The 18,707-nt window shown below is 39.0% G+C and overlaps 1 protein-coding gene across 5 annotated transcripts; it reads left to right on the top strand.

Moving 5' to 3' along the window:
• The first annotated feature begins 617 nt into the window (after nucleotides 1–617).
• On the top strand, nucleotides 618–8,485 carry casp2 (caspase 2, apoptosis-related cysteine peptidase). Of its 5 annotated transcripts, none has more exons than XM_077721676.1 (13): nucleotides 618–931; nucleotides 1,245–1,398; nucleotides 1,510–1,533; nucleotides 2,155–2,304; nucleotides 2,394–2,447; nucleotides 3,086–3,155; nucleotides 3,476–3,567; nucleotides 4,124–4,306; nucleotides 4,394–4,522; nucleotides 4,600–4,690; nucleotides 5,238–5,438; nucleotides 6,279–6,388; nucleotides 7,185–8,485. In XM_077721676.1, the coding sequence occupies exons 2-13, from the start codon at nucleotides 1,249–1,251 to the stop codon at nucleotides 7,317–7,319; spliced, it is 1,389 nt and encodes a 462-aa protein (XP_077577802.1). In that variant the 5' UTR covers nucleotides 618–931; nucleotides 1,245–1,248; the 3' UTR covers nucleotides 7,320–8,485. The 5 variants fall into 5 exon arrangements, with proteins under 5 accessions (XP_077577802.1, XP_077577800.1, XP_077577803.1 ...); XM_077721674.1 differs by having other exon boundaries at nucleotides 1,507–1,533; XM_077721677.1 differs by having other exon boundaries at nucleotides 627–931; nucleotides 1,507–1,533; nucleotides 5,238–5,426.
• The last annotated feature ends 10,222 nt before the right edge of the window (nucleotides 8,486–18,707 follow it).

The raw sequence follows: 18,707 nt of genomic DNA, 5'->3' as shown, positions 1-18,707 counted from the left end.
ACCAGTAGGTGTTGGCAAAGTAACGTTTAATATTTGTTGGTTATTTTCTGTTTTGCGGTAAGAAAACAATCATTACTGGATGAATTAATTCCTTATGATATTGACTCTAATAAGGGGCTTTTCATTTGTAAAATTCTGAAGAAATATTAGTTTTTTTTAGGAAATTAATCATTTTTTTTGCTTGTTGGTACAACTAAAGATTTGGTCATTGATCTGAAAGATAGAGAAAATACAACAAAATGAAACAAAACAGTGGAATTGTTATTTTGTAGTTTTAGAATTTGGAAGTACCATTTTTACAGGTAAAAAAGTTAAACTAAAAAATACATTTGAGGAAAAAAAGATGGAGTATAAATTAGTAAAGGGTCCACTAGAACTTTAATCCACAATTATAAGGATAGAACTGGTTTCAATCTCAATTGATGACAACTGTTTATATAAGGCCATACCTGAAAGGTTTGCAGGTCAATTAGTGGAACCAGAGTTTTGTTTATGCATTGTGTACTTTAACTTCTACAACTCAGCTGTATGGAAGTGTTTCACATGATATATGTCATTCTTAGCGACATATTTCATGTGAAACACATCCATTTTAACCTGATTGTGTGTACTAAAATCCTCATTTTCTTAGCCAGTTCGTCTTCAATAGCCCGCCGTTATATCAAGTGGAGTATGACAGTAAAGTAAAAACAAACATTTGATTGGCCGAAAACCACAACATTTTAGTATCTTTTACTATCATTGGTCCAGAAAACAACCCCCAATATCTGGCTCCGCCCTTCTGGTCGAATTGCAGCTAGTGATACCCGAGGAAGTTCTGCGGTCGGTTGGAGCCTGTAGTTTAGAAAAATACTGAACAAACGACGCCGATTTTATGTAAAAACCATACGAGGTGCTTTTTTTGGTGCATCACTTGAATATTCTCGCGAAGGTAGGAAACACTTGGCATGCTATTGTCCTGATGTTCGCTAGCTTAGCTTAGCCACAAAATCTCAACGTGTATCGCTTACCCACCCGCTGGTTATTGTTATTGTTTACCTATATATAAGTTAGAATTTTTCACGTTTCTAATTTATTTTCCATTTTCTAAGTGTGTGTTTTGTAATACCAATTAAGTACCCGATGTTTGTTGTTTTTTCTTCGTTTTAATGCCATATCTCATCGAAGGCATGTTTTATCAACGAATATTTTGATATTTCTTTGTCACCCCCTGCTCCAAATAATCCATAATTTATTAATTTTAGCATAATGTTGGGGTGTGGCATGCTGGAAAGGGATGCCCAAGCTCTTCGGGGGCGATCTTTTGCACTCCTCAAGCAGTTGGTGGTGGATGAGGTGCTGGTTCAATTTCTGCAGGAGGACAACATTCTTACGGACATCATGGCTGAAGAGATCCTGGTATGTTTTTATTCCATTAGCAAAGACCAAAAATAATGCAAATGGCTTTGCAAAATTGGTAGAAAAAAATTGCCAGTACAGTATTTTAATTGCTTTTACTGTACTCAGCAGCTTGACTGTTCCTCTATGTCCGCAGTAAGTTTAAGTACTATTTTCCTCTTTATAATCACTGGTAGGGTACCACTAAAATAAATATAAAGAAACACACTGGGGGAGTTAATGCTTTAAAGAAAAATTCACAAGGTGAAACCACACGTTTTGTTTGACGTTGGAAGCACTTTTTTCATTTTCCTTAAAGGGACAGACAACATTTACTATAAATGACCTTCATATGAAACGTTATTGCTAAAAAAATGTAAGTATGCAAATCCTAAACATATGATTATGGAAAAAAATGTTTTTTTTTAAATGTCTGTTATACCTATGCAGCTACAATGGACAATTTTAGATATAATATTTAGATTTTTCTTTGATTTGATTATAAGAACTGAATCAAAAGCCCTAAATATTCAGTTTTTCTTAGTGGGGGGGAAAACATCTAGAAATCATTTGTTTTCATTTCAAATGGAAACATTTTTTTAAATTATATTTAAGTGGAAGATTGAAAATATTTGTCTATATTTATTTATCATAAACATGCTGGTGTTACTTAATTGTATACATAAACTCTCTTTGCCATAAAAGACTGCTTAACAGGAGATAAAATACACTTTTGTCTGACCTAATTCCATCTTTGACCATGGCTAATTCCGATAGGCCGAGAAAACGTCCCATAAGCGAAGTTGGCGCCTACTGCAACTGCTTCCCAAACGAGGCCCGAAAGCCTTCAGCAGGTTCTGCTCGGCTCTGAGAGAAACCGAGCAAGGACACATTTACGAGATGCTGACACAGTCTCAGGAAACTCAAGTGAGTGAGCGAGCATTTAATATGGTGCTCAATCCGTCCGGCACTCGTCTGTTAATCCTGTCCTCTTTTTTTATGGACGTCATTTTCAGCTCGAGGAGTCTGGAGGACGGGCAACTCGGCAAACATCAGAGAGGAGGAAACAAGTAAGTCATCTCGTTGCTATCAATACGCCTTTGAATGATTAAGTAGCCTCTATGTTAGATATACATATACAGATATTTAAAAAAGATCTGTTTAGATCAGGGGAGGGCAAACTTTTGGGCCCAGGGGCCACATTGACTTTAAAAATTTGACAGATGGGCCGGGTCAGCACAAGATGAGATACAAATAAAAAACTGCATGCGTTAACAGTACATATGAAACATAAACAGAAAAACAGGACTAAAGTATTAATATCATGTTTTCAAGATGATAAAGGGGGTTAATATGAATTTTTGCCTTTTTAAGCATTTAATAAATATATCATTTTAAATGCATATTTTAAAAATGATAAAAGTGGTTAGTGTATTTTCGCCTTTTTGAGCATTTAAAAAATAAGTCATTTAAAATGAATATTTTCAAGATGATAAAAGGAGTTTTTTATTTGATAAAATAATTAAAAGCTACTTGCTATTGTTGTCTTCATTTTTTTTAATGAAAAAATATAACAATCAAGCCCTGTTTATTAGCTAGCACGCTAACCTGATTATGATGCTAACATGACATCACGCATTGGCAAAGTATTAACGTATGTGCATGTCTAGAATACTTTTAAAATGAAACTACTTTATCTATTTGGCAGATGTATGACGACTCCTCTCTACCACTTTCCACGCAAGAAGAAATCGCGGCCAAACGAGCAAGAACATACGGTGAGATCTCAACTATATTACTCGTGACAGTATTTTTCCCCTCATCCCGTAGATATGCAGTATAATTAAAAAGGAGTCCATCCATTGGGCAGATTCGGGAGATGAGTAACCAAATACACTTATTCTTCTCTGTGAGTCCATTGTTTTTATATCAAATTACCGTGGAGAGTGCAGCCGCCACACCTTGCCAATGACTCATGCACAGACTTGTAGTAGAGTTTGTCATTTGACGTAATCGGGTACAGAATTAGACATACTTGTTTTTCCAATGCTGTTTTTTTTTGGTGACAGTTTAAAGTTGAATATTTACATTTTTTTAGGGTCTATGGAATACAGCCTGGATGCAGACAGCCCAGCCCCCCTGCCCATGCTCCCTTGCACACATGACCTCTACCTCTCTCAATGCCTGAAGGTAACAACTAAGACAAGTAGATGATTTTAGGGGGTATATTTTAGAGACATGTTGCTTAATGGACAAAAAGGAGCAGTTTATCGTCCATGGAAAGATATTTGTCAAGTCTTTAAGGCAATAAAACTGATTTCTTTTCATGTATTCAGTAATAAAATGCTATTTTGGTTTAAATTAAAGATAATGAAAGATAGTAATATTATGCTGATATATGAACGCAGCAAAAATGTCATGTCAAATTTAAATGTCATCAGTTTTTAATCGTTATATTTCAGTTTTAGGAAATACTGTCTGTGTACGAATAACATTTTTAAGAAACTACAATATTTGTAAGGCCACCTAAATATTGTAGAAATGTAGTCTCTTCAGTCACCACGAGGGGGCGCTAATTTTCAATAAAACACATCGATAATTATTCATCATTAAACCAGCACATCCTAATGGTCATATCTATGGTAATAAGTAGTGTAAATGTAGTTTCTTTTTGTAGGCCGTACAACATAGAATAATAAGAATTCTACATGAAACTAAGATTTTTTTTTTCCTCTTTGCTTTACAGTCCTACAAAATGACTTCATCCCCACGTTGTTCAGCCCTGATCATCAGTAATGTCAACTTCAACCCACATTCTGCCTCTGACCTCGGCACCAGGAACGGAGGCGAGGTCGATGAGAAGGTCCTCAGGAAACTTTTTATAGACCTCGACTTTGTGGTGACGGTTCGCCGGGACATGACAACCGAGGTAATGCCGCCATCTAACTAACCTCAGCAGAAACATCTCATTTAACCGCCAAATGAGACTTTTTTTTTCTTCTCTGCATCATTCCAGCAAATGAGAAATTGCATCGACGAATTCCGACGACGTCCAGAGCACAGGAATATGGACGGTAGCGTGGTTTGCCTGCTCTCCCACGGCGTGGACGGCGCCGTGTATGGCACGGATGGCCAGCTCCTGCAGGTGTGCGTTCATTTTATTCCTCATGATTAGAAACATGATAATGATCTTTAACTATCCTCAATTTTCTCCTTTTTTAGCTGGAGTCGGTGTTTGAGGCTTTCGACAATGTGCACTGCCCACAGCTGCAGAACAAACCAAAAATGTTCTTCGTGCAGGCCTGCAGGGGAGGTAAAAAGACATTTCTTACACTGTAAAAAGGCTTCTTATCAGTCATGGCAATTTAACAATTGAAGTATTCTTAATCAAATATTGATTCATACTATTTTGTGTTATCAAGTTGATCATTTGGGTGATAAAAATCAGTTGAATTAGGGTTTGTTTATTTTCACGCATGCTTTAGAAATCCTCAACCTGAGCAATTTTAGGTGAAGATGTAATATTACTGTTTGTATTGCAAGAGACAAAATATCTCTGTAAATTGGTTTAAATGGAAGATAAATTGCCAAAAGCCATAAAGAGCAATTAGTGGACCTTTTAATTTGACTAAGTGACTTATTGGATCCAAGTGATTAAAATCCACGGACCCCTTAAGGAGCACCCGCAATTATTCCACTAGCTCCCTTTTATCCAATCTAATCCAACACCACAGGTGTGCCACCCAAATGTCATACCAGGTCATCCACTTCCTCTGAAGTCAGGAATTAAAAAATGTCGGAAAGGTAAGAATGATCTTAATGGGTTACTTACTTAACCATCCCAAATTGTTGTCTGACAGAGGAGATGGATTGCGGAGTGGAGCAGGTGGACGGACCAGGTAGGATCAGCTCACACAGCTGCGAACAGCGGGATGCCGGGCAAGAAGGTCCCGCCGACGCCATTCCCCGACAGGGAGGACAGCGAGAACCTACCAGGATTAAACTACCCCAGCGCTCTGACATGATCTGTGGCTTTGCCTCTCTCAAAGGTCAGACAATTTGTAAGTTTCTTACTTTTTTTATGTAACCACTTATTCACGTTGACTACTTATTACATTGACTACTCATTTCTTTATTGATTAATAATGTATGCACTTCATGGTAAAGCTTTAAATCTAATTATACTGACATCGTCTTATACTTGGGCCAATTCGAAATATGCCTAATTATTGACTGACATGATCTGTGGTTTTGCCTTTCTTAAAGGTCAGACAATTTGTAAGTTTCTTACTTTTTTATGTGACCATTTATTCAAATTGACTACTTATTACATTGACTACTCATTTCTTTATTGATTATTTATGTATGCACTTCATAGTAAAGCTTTAAATCTAATGGGATTGGATAACTATTCATCCCGTATTTGGGAAACATCGTCTTATATTCGGACCAATACGACAAATGCCTAGTTTTTGATGCGAATTGCATTATTAAATTCCTAGCCCTGTTGTTATACTAGTTTATCAAATTCCAAACATATAAAAATGTCACAATCTATTAGATCTGTACCCTTGTAAATACAAACCAGCGTCCTGGTATGCACTGTGTCCCCTTAGAGGTTCCTCTGTGCTTGTTCCTTTCTCGAGTTTTGACACCTCCCCTGTAAATATCTTACAGCGCCAGACCTGTTATTTATTCTCTCTCTGCTGGGATTCACAATATTTGGTATTCCGCTCTCTATTTACAATTGGATCGTTTAATTGACAAAAAAAAAAAAATACAGAGAAACAAGTGCTATAGTCACACAGCGTGTTTATTCGAAAACTCTTCCAGGGGGGTTGTTGTTGTCCTTGTGTATCGTCAAATTGCGTTTTAATCTTGTTTGCATATTGCTCTTAAAGGCACGGCGGCCATGCGCAACACCAAGCGCGGATCTTGGTTCATCCAGGAACTCGACACTGCGTTCCGTTGTAATGCCAAAGACATGCACGTGGCAGACATCCTAGTTCAGGTGAGTTTTTCATGGATTACAAATGGGTAAAACCCTCCTTTTGTAAAAACTGCATTGTTTATTTATTTAGCATTATCAGAAATAAATGTCCAGTCCATTTCACATTACAGATATCCCGCAAGTTTGAAAACAACCCCTTTATTCGTTCTTGAGTTATCTTGACCACAAACAAACATATAGAACCAAATCTGCTGTTAGCCAATCGGCTGTCTTGTCGCGACATAACCAGTGATTTGTCAACCATCCAAACCATTATGCAACAAAACAAATGCCTGAGTGTTTAAGACCTTCCGTATGCATACATCTATGTCTATGTATGTATATATGTGTGTGTATATAAATGTGTTTGTGTGTGTACACATATGTATATATACGTGTACCGTATTTTCACGACAATAAGGCACATTGCATTATAAGGCGCACCCTCAATGAATGACATTTTTCCCATATATATGGCCCACTGGATTATAAGACGCACCCTCAATGAATGGCACATTTTATTTCTTCCATATATAAGGCGCACTGGATTATAAGGCGCCCTGTCTATTTTGGAGAAAATTTAAGACTTTTAAGTGCGCCTTATAGTCGTGAAAATACAGTATATATACATATATATTTCAGCAACACACTTTATATATTTCATAAATTCATGTATTTATTTATGTATTAACTTACTTATTATTATTCCTATTTCTGCATCCTCACCCTCTTGCTACCGTGACAAGGAAATTTCCCGAATACAGGATGAATAAAGTTATCCAATCCAATATACCCATCTCCATTTTTCTTCCCACAGATCAACGGGCGGATCAAAGAGCGCGAGGGTCACGCCCCCGGCTCACGCTACCATCGCTGCAAAGAGATGTCCGAGTTCACCAGCTCGCTGTGCAAAGATCTCTACCTTTTCCCCAAATACCAACCAAACTCATAATGCACTTATTTGCACTTTGTTTTGGCAAACTTAACCATTCCTACCACTTCCTTCCAAGCGTATTACTGCCACACACACACCAGCATTCTCAAGATGACATGGAATTGAATGCCTTTATTGTTATTATACATTTTTCCCATTCACGTTTTTCTATGTTAATACTGCCTCATCGAAACTACACTCGCACACACACGCACGTCAAAGGGGAGCTTATGCTAATCGACATGTACAACATCTCGGTGTGCAATTCAAAGCACGTTAATCCCTCGTATGAGTCATAATTGGAAAATGTTTTTATACACAGTTCTATTTTTCATTCAAATTTTTTTACAAAGTTAATTGTGAAGGGTTTTGTGAAATAACACCCGTTTTTGTTTTAATGATGTTTCTCACTGTCAAGCTATCAATGTTGCTGGTACATAAAAGACAGGGGGCAGCATTGAGCAGTCAGGTTAATGAAGCAGGTTTAATTTTGCCCCCTCCGCCCCTTCAAAATAGGAAGCACTTCCTTATTCCAAAATGTTTTATGACCATGTCACTTTTAGTCAGTTTAATCCTGCTGACATGCCTTGAATTCCAAGATCATGTTTATATGTGTTTGTTATTATTTTGTTTTAAAAATGTAAATGTCAGGGGAGTGTGCGGTGCTATTCTACCGGGCCTACAGTGTGAACTTTGATCTTTACGCAAACGCTGACACCCAATCACATGCTTCTCTAAGTGGGGGGTGCTACAGATTTAGTGACATGTCAATTCAAGCCTTTCCTGTTTGTGTTTTCTGTTATTTTAATGTATGGGGTGGCATAGTTACAAATGTTCATCTTTGGCATTACTGAAAGTTGGAAAAAAATGTGCAATTTGTAGTATGGCATTTTTTTGTTGTTTATTGGACCACTTCAAACCTCCCTGAATCGAGCAGACAGTATTTTTTAATGCTGGTTTGTGTATTGATGCGTCCCAGAAAGTGTTTTTGCGGGGCTTTTAATGAGGGGAGTTCATCTTTTCTAGCTCTCGTGAGTATTCCATTCAAATGATAAAAGAGGAATGAAGATGAGGAGGGGATTTCATTCCAAAGTCTTCTGTTTTTGGATTATTTTTTTGTCTTCACTTTTGTTACTTACAGATCTTCCTCATAATCCAATAAAATATTGTTTATTAAAAAGATTTGTTTTATTGTCACCCTTTTTGCAACTGGAAATTAGTTATGACTAAAGAAGAACATTTCTGTGCTGGAGTTACCAAAATAATATTTGGTTTTCCCCCCACAATAAAAAAAAAAAAAAGTTTTGCTTTAAAAATGTCAAGAATATTGGATTAATAATTTGCCATGAGCAAATAATTGGTGAAAATTGGTCTTGGGAAAATTTGACAAATATTTTGCTGGAATGTAAATTTTTATTTTGAAAATTTGTCACATGATCACTTCTCAGACTGGTCATGTGACGTAGGGCTTCCATACAAGAGGTAATCAACTGTTTAAGAAAGTGTGAAGCAATTATTGACCACAAGACCTTAAATAAGCCTTAAAGACTATTAGGATGTGCCAACATGGTAAACTGGTCCGGCCAATCAGACCACGTTGAACTACAGTTAAAAGGTAAGATGGCGGCATCCTGAGTGAACAATGCCAGGTGAAGGTGAGAGAGGTTTTTTTTCACATTTTATCCACCCTTGCTTGGTTTGTTTGTTACAAATGCGACTTATATGCGAGAAAATACGGTACTTTAGTTATGCCTGAGTTAGCAAACATGCTAACAAACATCTCCAGCTGCAGAATGGTTTTGGCCTCCATCTTCAGGAAAATCTTGTGTAATGAGAAAAAGACAGGGTTTGCAGGAATAGCTTCCCTTGCAATTATACGTAATTTCAGAAATATGTTGCCTATATTTTATGAAAAAAATGGAAATGTAACAAATTACTATAATTTGCCTCCTCAAACTAAATAATAATAATAATAATAATCGGACATAGGCCCTGTCGTCATCATCAACAACAAAAACCTACTTGTCATCACACCCAGAAACTGCGCATGACAAAATAGGTAAAAAAACAACAACCAAAAACCTCAATGCACGACTACTTGGATCTCCTTCGATTTGCCTTAAATCATTATAAAATGCCCTTGACCTCTGACCTCTGCCCTGTTGACGATCCATACAAGAATCTTAAAAGCAGTTTGTGAACCAGATTTGTCAAAAAAGTCATGAAAACCAATAACATACACATATTGAACATTATTGAACTTTTCTGACATACTTTCAATGTCCACCAAAACCTGCTCTCTAGCTAACTTGCTCTCTCTCATCTTGCATACCATCGGCACTTGTTGCTGTGTTTGTGTGTGTTGTTGCCCCACGTTACAGCGTGTCCTGGCCGCACTCAGGTGTAGTGTAACTGGCCCACCCGCTATTCCGCTGCGCTCAGGTCTCTCCGTGCTCCGGGACGACGTGTGTCATTGCCGCCACTCGGTGATAATATTCGTAGTGTATCAGATGCAGGCCTGGGCCAGCTGTCTAGAGTCATTCCCCGTTGACACACACTCAAACACACACACACACACACACATAGAACGCAACGCTCAGTGTAATACATTTCTTGCTAGCCGGCCGTGGAGCTCAGAGATTAGGCTGTTATGCGTTGGCGTGTGGACCACAAAGCGGGACGGGGTTAAAGGAGATCTGCATGGGTCTTTGTCTTTGGGGTTGTCATGATGGCGTAAACAATTCATCAGGGGACCAATGCGCCGCACACATGTTAAAGATGTCGTCTTAGCAGGGTTTGGGCTTGGGAAGCTGGTAAGGGTAGCGTCTTGTGATTTTTGAATGAGTTTCACATTGGAAGTCATGGAAATATTGTTTATTGATTGTGAGGTTAAATGACAGAAATTTCCATGGGCAAACCAGAATGAGGCAGATTTTGAGGAGGCCTTGAGGTTTTCTCATTAGAATTCATAGAAGATTCAACTTGATGTAAGATCAAGCAACATGACTTTATATATCTGCACTTGGACTGGTGGTCGGAGTAAGATGGGATAGGCTCCAGCACCCCCCGTGACCCATGTGAGGATGAGCAGTTCTGAAAATGACTGAATGAACGTTCAAATATTTTATTTACAATATTTTTTTTAATTTTTGTTCGTCAATGCCCAGCAATTAATTGGCAACCAATACTGCGCATAATTTGCTGGGATAGGCTCCAGCACCCCCCGTGACCATTGTGAGGATAAGCATCTAATGTTCAAATATTTTATGTACAATATTTTTTTTCATCTACGCTCAGCAAATAGTTGGCAACCAATACTGCACATAATTTACTGAGATATGCTCCAGCACCCCCGCGACCGTTGTGAGCATACACATTTAATTTTAAAATATTTTATTTACAATATTTTTTTTCTTTTTGTTCCTCTAAGCTCAAAAATGAATTGGCAACCAATACTGGACATAGTTTTCGGGGATGGGCTCCGGCACCCCTGTGAGGATGCGCGGAAGGGGAGATGAATGAGTGCAGAAATTGGATTGGATAACTTTATTCATCCCGTATTTGGGAAATTACAGTTCAAATTCAAAACTTATGACGAAATTTAGATATGTCACTGTATCATAGAATCGGCCCTGTTCTTTAACATTTGTAGAATTTTATGTATTGTATATTTAACCACTTAAAAACGACAAGACCACCCATCGTAAAAACTCCCCCGAACAAATTCGTCCAAATCACTGCTGGTCGATCCCAAAATCAGAAAACCGAGCCTTCAATTTCTCACTTTGACCCGCACCAGCCTCCATGTTGGGTCTTTCGGGTGCAGTGTGATTTACAGGCGTAGCATGTGAGCGTTACGGGGATTGCCCCCGCATCATTGGCCGATCTGCCTCGAGCTGTCATAGGGGTGTCGTGTGCACCTTCCTGCTCACGTTGCAGGGGCAGCCCTATGGGGGGGCTAAGAGGGGAGGGAGGGATGTGCCCTACAGTGTACCCCCTAACCCCCTCTTCAAATGATCTCTGTCCATCCGGCAAGCACCTCTAATGGCCGGCTGGCAAAGAGCAACAAGTGTGTGTGTGTGTGTGTGCGTCTATCTGTGTGTATATATGTGTGTGTGTGTGTGTGTGTGTTATTAGGTGTCTGCAGTTCTAATAAAGGAAAGTGTCCTTCGCTGCCTCATCAGATGGCTTTGCCCTGCTTTATCCGCCTGTCTGATTCCTCTCAGCCCGTCCGTCCGTCCCGCGGCCCACGCCGGATGTCCCCCAACCTCTGGACCGCCACCGCCGCCGCGTCCGAGACCCTCGCCAGGCGACTTTGGTAGTGGGAGCGTGTGCAACGCGGGTGCTTCTAAATGGGGAGTGAAACGGATGGTGGTGGATCGCGTGTTGATTTGACGTGAAGTGCTTGGTGGACTTTGCGTACGTACGCCCGGTGGTCCATGCCAGTGGAAATGCTGGGGTGTCCGGCCAGGTTATTTTTGGATCACTGACAGCGCGTCAATGGCTACAGATGCATCGCAAAGAAGGGCTCTGAGATATCAACAGACCTTGGTAGGACTTTGCACATCTTCTACCTTTTGACCGCTTATGTTCTTTGTGGCTCCTCCCCGTTCAAGCATCTCTGTCTCGCACCTGTAGCGCCTCCTACGCCAATGTTTTGTAGCAGTAAAAATCATGGTGGGGTCAGATTTTTGTCGCTTAACCTCGATACGGATATTTTTTTATTTTAAACTGCTTGCTCGACGAGTTCATCTCAGAGTCTTCAGTCTCCAGTAGCCACTTTTTGCTTTGTAGATGTTTGAGTTAAAGTCTTTGAGTTCCTCGCCGTGATCCGTGCGACGACTCAAGCCGCTGCCCGTCGTTCGATATCAATGCCAAAATGCGAAAAACCGGAGGAGACAGGTTCGGAGCAGCATGTTAAGGGGAAGTCATTTCATAATATCCTCGCGTTTTGCGTTTTATTTTATTTCAATGCAGGGACTGAACGTTTTTAGCTCCTTTTTTAAACCCTGTGGGGAGCATGTTTGGTATTTGGGCCTTCTATGGTACTACTACAGGAAAATAAAATGTAATAACTGGTAAATTCTCATTATTCTGGAGTAGTTTAGAACTAACATTTATTTAATAGTTAGAATAAAAACTAATGAATTAATTGTATTCATGCACAAATGATTAATTTTATTTTATAACATTAAATTAATTGGATATCTATTGCAATCAATAGTATACAACAACTTGTATATACTACAACAAATATTTTTGAGTGTTATTTCAGGCTAAAAACATGATTTATTGTCTTTTGTTTTCAATTATTTTCACTTTTTCCTTGATGTGAATTTCATTTTCTTCATATTTATTATCATTGTCATCATTTCTAATCATTTTTTAGACTTCCCAAAAATAATCACTTGCTAAATCCAAGTTTAAAAAGTTTTATTATTAAAAAATAATTGCTTTTAATGACCATAAATTGCCAATTAGTCTTAAAGAGTTAGCTTCTTAATAGCTATCCATGTATTGACTACAGGCCCTAAAAGGGTTAATTCATGACTATATCACACGATAGTGCTTTTTATTAAATGTATATTTTTTAAAGAACTTATCCAGTTTAACTTTGGCTTTAACACATTTTGCAATAGTGTGAAAAATGATGTCATCAAGGACAAGCGGCCTGGCCCTGTGAGGACAAATTTTGAAATCTGATTAATGACTGGCTCTGATGGCCCTGGGTAGATTTCATCGTCATGGCAACACAAAAGAGGCTGAAATGGAATTAGATTAAAACAAAAAAAAACACCAAAAAAAGCTATCAAGATACACTTGCTGGAAGGCAAAGTGCAAGTCGACAAGTGCTATTTAATAGCTGGATGATGTTAAAGCTACGATGCTGAGTTTGGGGAGAAGAGGAAATGAGAGCCTTCAAGGAATTAAGGGCTTTATGTGCACAGGTGTTATTGAAAGACCCTCGGCTAGGGGGAGGCAACATATACATTTCCTTAGCCTGCCAAGATGTTTCACATTTAAACTCGTGTTTACATGTATACTGCAGATATTTCTATTTGATATATTGTTGACATTGACACTTAATGGATAAGGTTTTATTGCAATTGGACTGTTGATATTAAACCAAATTAAAAGTTACTTTTAAATGCATTGGAATAGTATGTTTAAATCTATAGAAATGTGATGATACATTTTGATTGTTTTTTTTTAGGCAAGGCTTGATTTTGATCAAAATGAGCGTATATAATATTTTTGAGAGAATTTATATGACTTTTATCTCATTTAGATTTAAAATCTACCATTAAAACTACTGTATTACAAAGGAAAAGTACATTTTTGGATTAGAAATACCTATATTTGGTTGAGATTGAGAATACTATACTGTTTAATACATTAACAAATATAGAACAATTTTTTGCTAACATTTGACCTTATTTTTTTTAAATCCATGTCACCATGATTTAAATATGTAAACATTTAACAAGTAGCAAGTTTTTTTTTCCGTTTATCCTTCATTATCTAAAGTTAGCTAAGCAATACATTATATTAAAATGTGTCATTCATTGAGGGTGCGGCTTATAGTCGTGAAATATACTCTTCATTTTAATTTCATCCTAAAACAGAAAGTCGGCACTCATGATTTACTTTCCCGGGCCACACAACATGTCTCGACGGGCCAGATTTGGCCCCCGGGCCGCCACTTTGACACATATGATTTTGAATATTTTCATGCCTCCAACTCGGGGTGCCGTATTTCCGTTAAAAGTCCAATTTGAAGCTTTTGAAATGATGAATTCTGCCTAAATTCTCCTGTGGCAAATTGTTTTCCGAGGGGGTGCCGTGGATGACCTCGACAAGGACGAATCCACGGCGGCTTTGTCGCCGTCATAAAAACAAGGGTTGTTCAAGGGGACGCTTGCACGCAGCGTGGCTGTCATCAGTAGCGAAATAGATCCCGTAAGTCTCAAATGTTACATGCGAGCAAAGGGATAATGTTCACCTGCCAAATGTTTCGCAGCAGCTCCACTGCCATACCAGCGATTAAGCCATTAAAACTTCACGTGATACGGCACCCCCTCCCCCCCTACGTCCGTCAATTAAAGCCACGTCAAATGGCTTGTCATTGTTTTGAGAAGAAAGGTTAACGAGCGCCGTCTTTCGATGAGCCCTGGCCGGCCCTCCCTGGAGGGATGAAGCGCGCTTTGGCGCTGGGACCGACCGACCGACGGACGGGCCCAGAGAACGAGAGGTGTGGAGAAAAGTGTGTCAGCGAACATTGGGTCACACATCGCCTGCTAAATTTACCCACGAGTAAGGTTTCATCTCAGGGGAGGGGGCTCCGAGGGACCGGGGACCACAAGGCCTGCCAGAGGGAGCCATTGGGGTGGAAGAGGGATGGAAGGTGATGGCGAGTTCAGGGAACCTATGGCTTGGGAGCCACCTCTGGTTCTTTTTATGGGAGTTGAGTCACGAATGCATCAATAGGAACGCCGTGTCGGTACTGTGGTGGTGTTTTTTTTTTCATAAGAGTAAGGGTCGGGAAGCTTTTTGATGAAGAGAGCGATAAAGAATTCGGATTTTTTAATGTGGAGTAGGTGGAGTATGTGGTTAGCGTGTGGGGCTCGCAGCTTTGGGGTTTTGGGTTCAAATTCAGGTGCAACTTTCTGGAGTTTGCATGTAGAAAATGCTTATATTTTTTTGCAACATTAATTTCTGTTAAAAAAATTGACTCTTCATATTTTTTAATGTGCGGCTCGGTGAAGTAAGTGGTTGCCATGTCGGGCTCGCAGCTTTGGGGTTTTGGGTTCAAATTCAGGTCTACTTTTGGGGAGTTTGCATGTAGAAAATGCTTTTTTGATTTTTTTGGACCATTCATTTCTGTTAAAAAAATGGACTCAAATAATTGGGTTTTGTGTTTATTTTATTTGTTTTGTTTTTATACTAGCCTGTTTTTATTGCTATTATAATACTATGCATGGAATCATAATTGGTTTGACTTTAATTTTTTTCAAAATTTGAATGCTTTCCAGTAGCCAGAGTGTTAGCGCATTAGCCTCACTGCTCTGGTTTTGAGGGTTCGATTCTCGTTCGGTCTTCAAACGGTGGAGTTTGCTTGTACTTCCCTGGCTTGTGTGGGTTTTCTCTGGGTACTCCGGTTCCCACCCCCCTCCAAAAACATGCACGGGAGTCTGTTTGAACACTCAAAATTACCCCAAAATAAGCTTGAAAGGTTGCCAGTCTCCTCGTGCCATTGCGATTGGCTGACTCTAGTTAGCTGGGCTCAGCTCCAGCACCCCCTCAGAAAAAAAACCCCAAAAATAATAAAACCAACTTAAAAAACGGACCACAGCAACCTTGTCCAACTCATGTCCAACGCTCATCAAGTCATCTTTCATCAGAAAGTATTTTATTATGACCTCCACCGTTATTTTTCTTAAAAGCCCCGCCCCCAAAACGGCGAGCTTCACAAGTCCTATACTGTCTCTGAAGAAATATGACATACTTTCCTGTACACGGCTACGTACCTTTGGGCAAAGCGTGTACAATGTCCACGTGTCTCCACTCCGTCAGCGGGTATTATTGTCATACTTTGAGCCGTTAGCATAGCGCCGCACGAGTCTGGCGGAATCTGCTGGACCGGACCGCCGTGCGAGGCCTTGAATTAAGAGCTGCTGACACTTTATTGTCAAGCTCCGAATGTTCGTAATGTGTGTGTAGTTCTATGTGTGTGTGTGTTTGTGTGCAAGTGGACTTTTTGGTATGGGTAGGTAGGTATATGAGGTCAAAAAGAAGGTGGAGTAGATTTAAAGAAAAGTAAGAGGCATACGAGGAACCATGTGCGAAGGGATCAATAGTTTTGGGACGCCGCTGAATGTAGATCAGTCGCTGGTAAGGCTTTAAATGTCATTTTTTAAAAGTAATTTAACCACTATTGGACTGATTGGCATTGGTGGAGGTCAGAGGTCAAGTCATGGCTGTTAAAATCATATCTTAGTTATGATTTTGGTCACAGGGACATTTAAATATAATGGACTCTTCTGCTTACTTTTTTGGTAAATTCTTTTAATGATAGCAGGGTTTCAGATTGTTTTTATTATTAATTTTAAGTCAAAGCAAAGTAGAATGTAATTAGAATTGTTATATCAATTAACTTCCAAAATATGTTTTTTGCTCTTAGCTCATTTTTTTAATTTTATTACTGATGAACACAATATTTAATGAGCGTGTTTTTGTGATATTAATGATGTTTTTTAATGGAAAAACATCAACAGGTGCCAGTAGATGCAAAATTACTTGGTTTGTAGATTATTGACAAAATAAACTGTTCTATGAAAAATATGTATTCATAATCTCAACATTACTTATATGTAGCCAAGTGTAAATTAATGATAAATATTTTAGCAGTTTTTTCTAATGGTGTTGGTATTTTTCCAATCATATCATTTTATTTTGAAAATACATATTAGCCTATTTGATTATTTTTTCAGTGGATTTTAGTTTATTATTACATTTGACCTGTTCCTCAGTAATTGATAATTTAATATTTATGTTAAATACCTCATAACTTTGCGATCTTTAAATGTTCTTAATTTTTTTTCTTAATTTCTTAAATATCCTGATACCTTTTAGTTTTGAAAACAATACAGTTTAACAGCAAAACAAATATTTTTGACCCACGCCAATGAGCAATTTTGCATTTTTCGATCAACATAAAAAGAACAACAAGAAAATAACTTGCTGCACTGACCTTAAGTTTGACACTTATACTGCCGACCCTTTCAGCAACAAAAACATGAGACACCTACTCCCATCCACAATAGGAGCGAGTGAGTTAACTAAAATATGAATGTTCACGTGATGACCTCTGGCTCATACATCCCCACGTGAAAATATTTCATTTTTCTCTTTTTTTTAGCCTTGTCAGCAGAAATTAATTAGAACATGACAGCTTGAGCAGTGTTTTGGTGTTGTTATGGTGCTGTTAATTAGTCTTTGCATATGGTTACTCCATGGAATGTTCGCGTGGGTACCGCCGGGGTAATCTCCAGATCTATCTGTCAGTAAATGGGTCAAATTGGATCATTAACCTTGTGCTGCAGGGCAGGGTTATATTGTTGTAAGGCCTTTGCGCACAATAGGAGCGTCGTGTATTGCGCTCATAAACACAAACGCTTGGACAGTTATGAATATGCAACCCGCGTTCTCATAAGGGACTCCTGGAATGTGCAATTATGCTTTGAATTAACTTTCAAGGTCATTGTGACATTCATATATTGTATTTATTAGCCTGGCTTCGTGGCTGTTCCACCTGGTGCAGTTTCAGGGCCACAAAATATTAACCCGCCAAAGCCTGTGTGGGTTTATTTGGGATTTTTTAACATGTGATTATGTGGGGGCGACCTGGTGGATGAGTGTTTAGTGTGTCGGTCTCACAGTGGGGGGGTTTGGGTTCAAATCCAGGTTGGTTCACATGTGTGGAGTTTGTGTGTTCTGCCTGGGCCTGCATGGGTTTTCTCTGGGTGCTCCGGATTAATCACACATTCCAAAGATATGCATGGTAGGGTGATTGGACACTAAATTGTATGAGTGTGGGTGGGAATGGTTGTTTGTCTCCTTGTGCCTTGTGATTGGCTGGCCTGTAGTCAGCTGGGATGGGCTCCAGCACCCCCCGTGACCCTAGTGAGGTTAATACAGTTCAGGAAATGAGATGAGATGGGTTTCATGTTTTGGATATATCACTAAAATCGGGGACAGGGGTCTTCAGGGGTCTTTTGTACTATATAAACTTAACAAAGACATGAAAATGAGTGCATTTTATTGTGCAAAAATTATTTTGAAAACATTTTGATGCTGCTGCTTGTCATTTAATTGATGGAGTTGGTGGATGGGTGTGTGACCCATGTTTGTGATTGTCATCAACTCCTGTCTGTTTATTTAAAGCCCGTGTTTTGCCACATCTTCGTGGGAGTGTTGCTTCCTCTTTGTCATTGCGTGGCGCACTTGTTTAGTTTTTATTTAGTTAATTTTGTCCCAGTTTAGATTATTGTGGTTATTTTTTCATAATCGCCTCACACACTCATGAGAATGCTAATCAAGGACGCTAAAGGTTACGTCACCCGACAAGACATTCCTATTGGTGCGTTCAAGATTCAGCTTTCAGACCATGTTTTAGCTCACAGGTTAGCGAAGAGCCATATACGCCCATAAAAACAGCCACATGTGGCTCTTGAGCTATTTCCTTGCTGTACAGTATATATATAGCATCGTCAATTCTTATCATTTTATTGTCTTAAAATTTGGTATTACATTATAATGGAGTGTAGTGGCCCATTACTGGCGTGATGTAATTCAAAGCTCCTGACAGCTCAGCAGTGTGATTAAAGCCCAGCTTTGCATTCCCAG

The sequence above is a fragment of the Stigmatopora nigra genome, chromosome 7 (assembly GCF_051989575.1).
Source record: "Stigmatopora nigra isolate UIUO_SnigA chromosome 7, RoL_Snig_1.1, whole genome shotgun sequence".
Lineage (NCBI taxonomy): Eukaryota > Metazoa > Chordata > Actinopteri > Syngnathiformes > Syngnathidae > Stigmatopora > Stigmatopora nigra.
This window is presented reverse-complemented; position numbering and strand designations above follow the sequence as displayed.

Bases quoted from the DNA above. Each gene is read 5' to 3' on its own strand.
- casp2 (XM_077721674.1), top strand. From the start codon at position 1,249: ATGTTGGGGTGTGGCATGCTGGAAAGGGATGCCCAAGCTCTTCGGGGG. The intron at 3,568-4,123 runs GTAACAACTAAG...TTTGCTTTACAG, and splicing joins ACCTCTCTCAATGCCTGAAG to TCCTACAAAATGACTTCATC. The intron at 6,389-7,184 runs GTGAGTTTTTCA...TTCTTCCCACAG, and splicing joins TGGCAGACATCCTAGTTCAG to ATCAACGGGCGGATCAAAGA.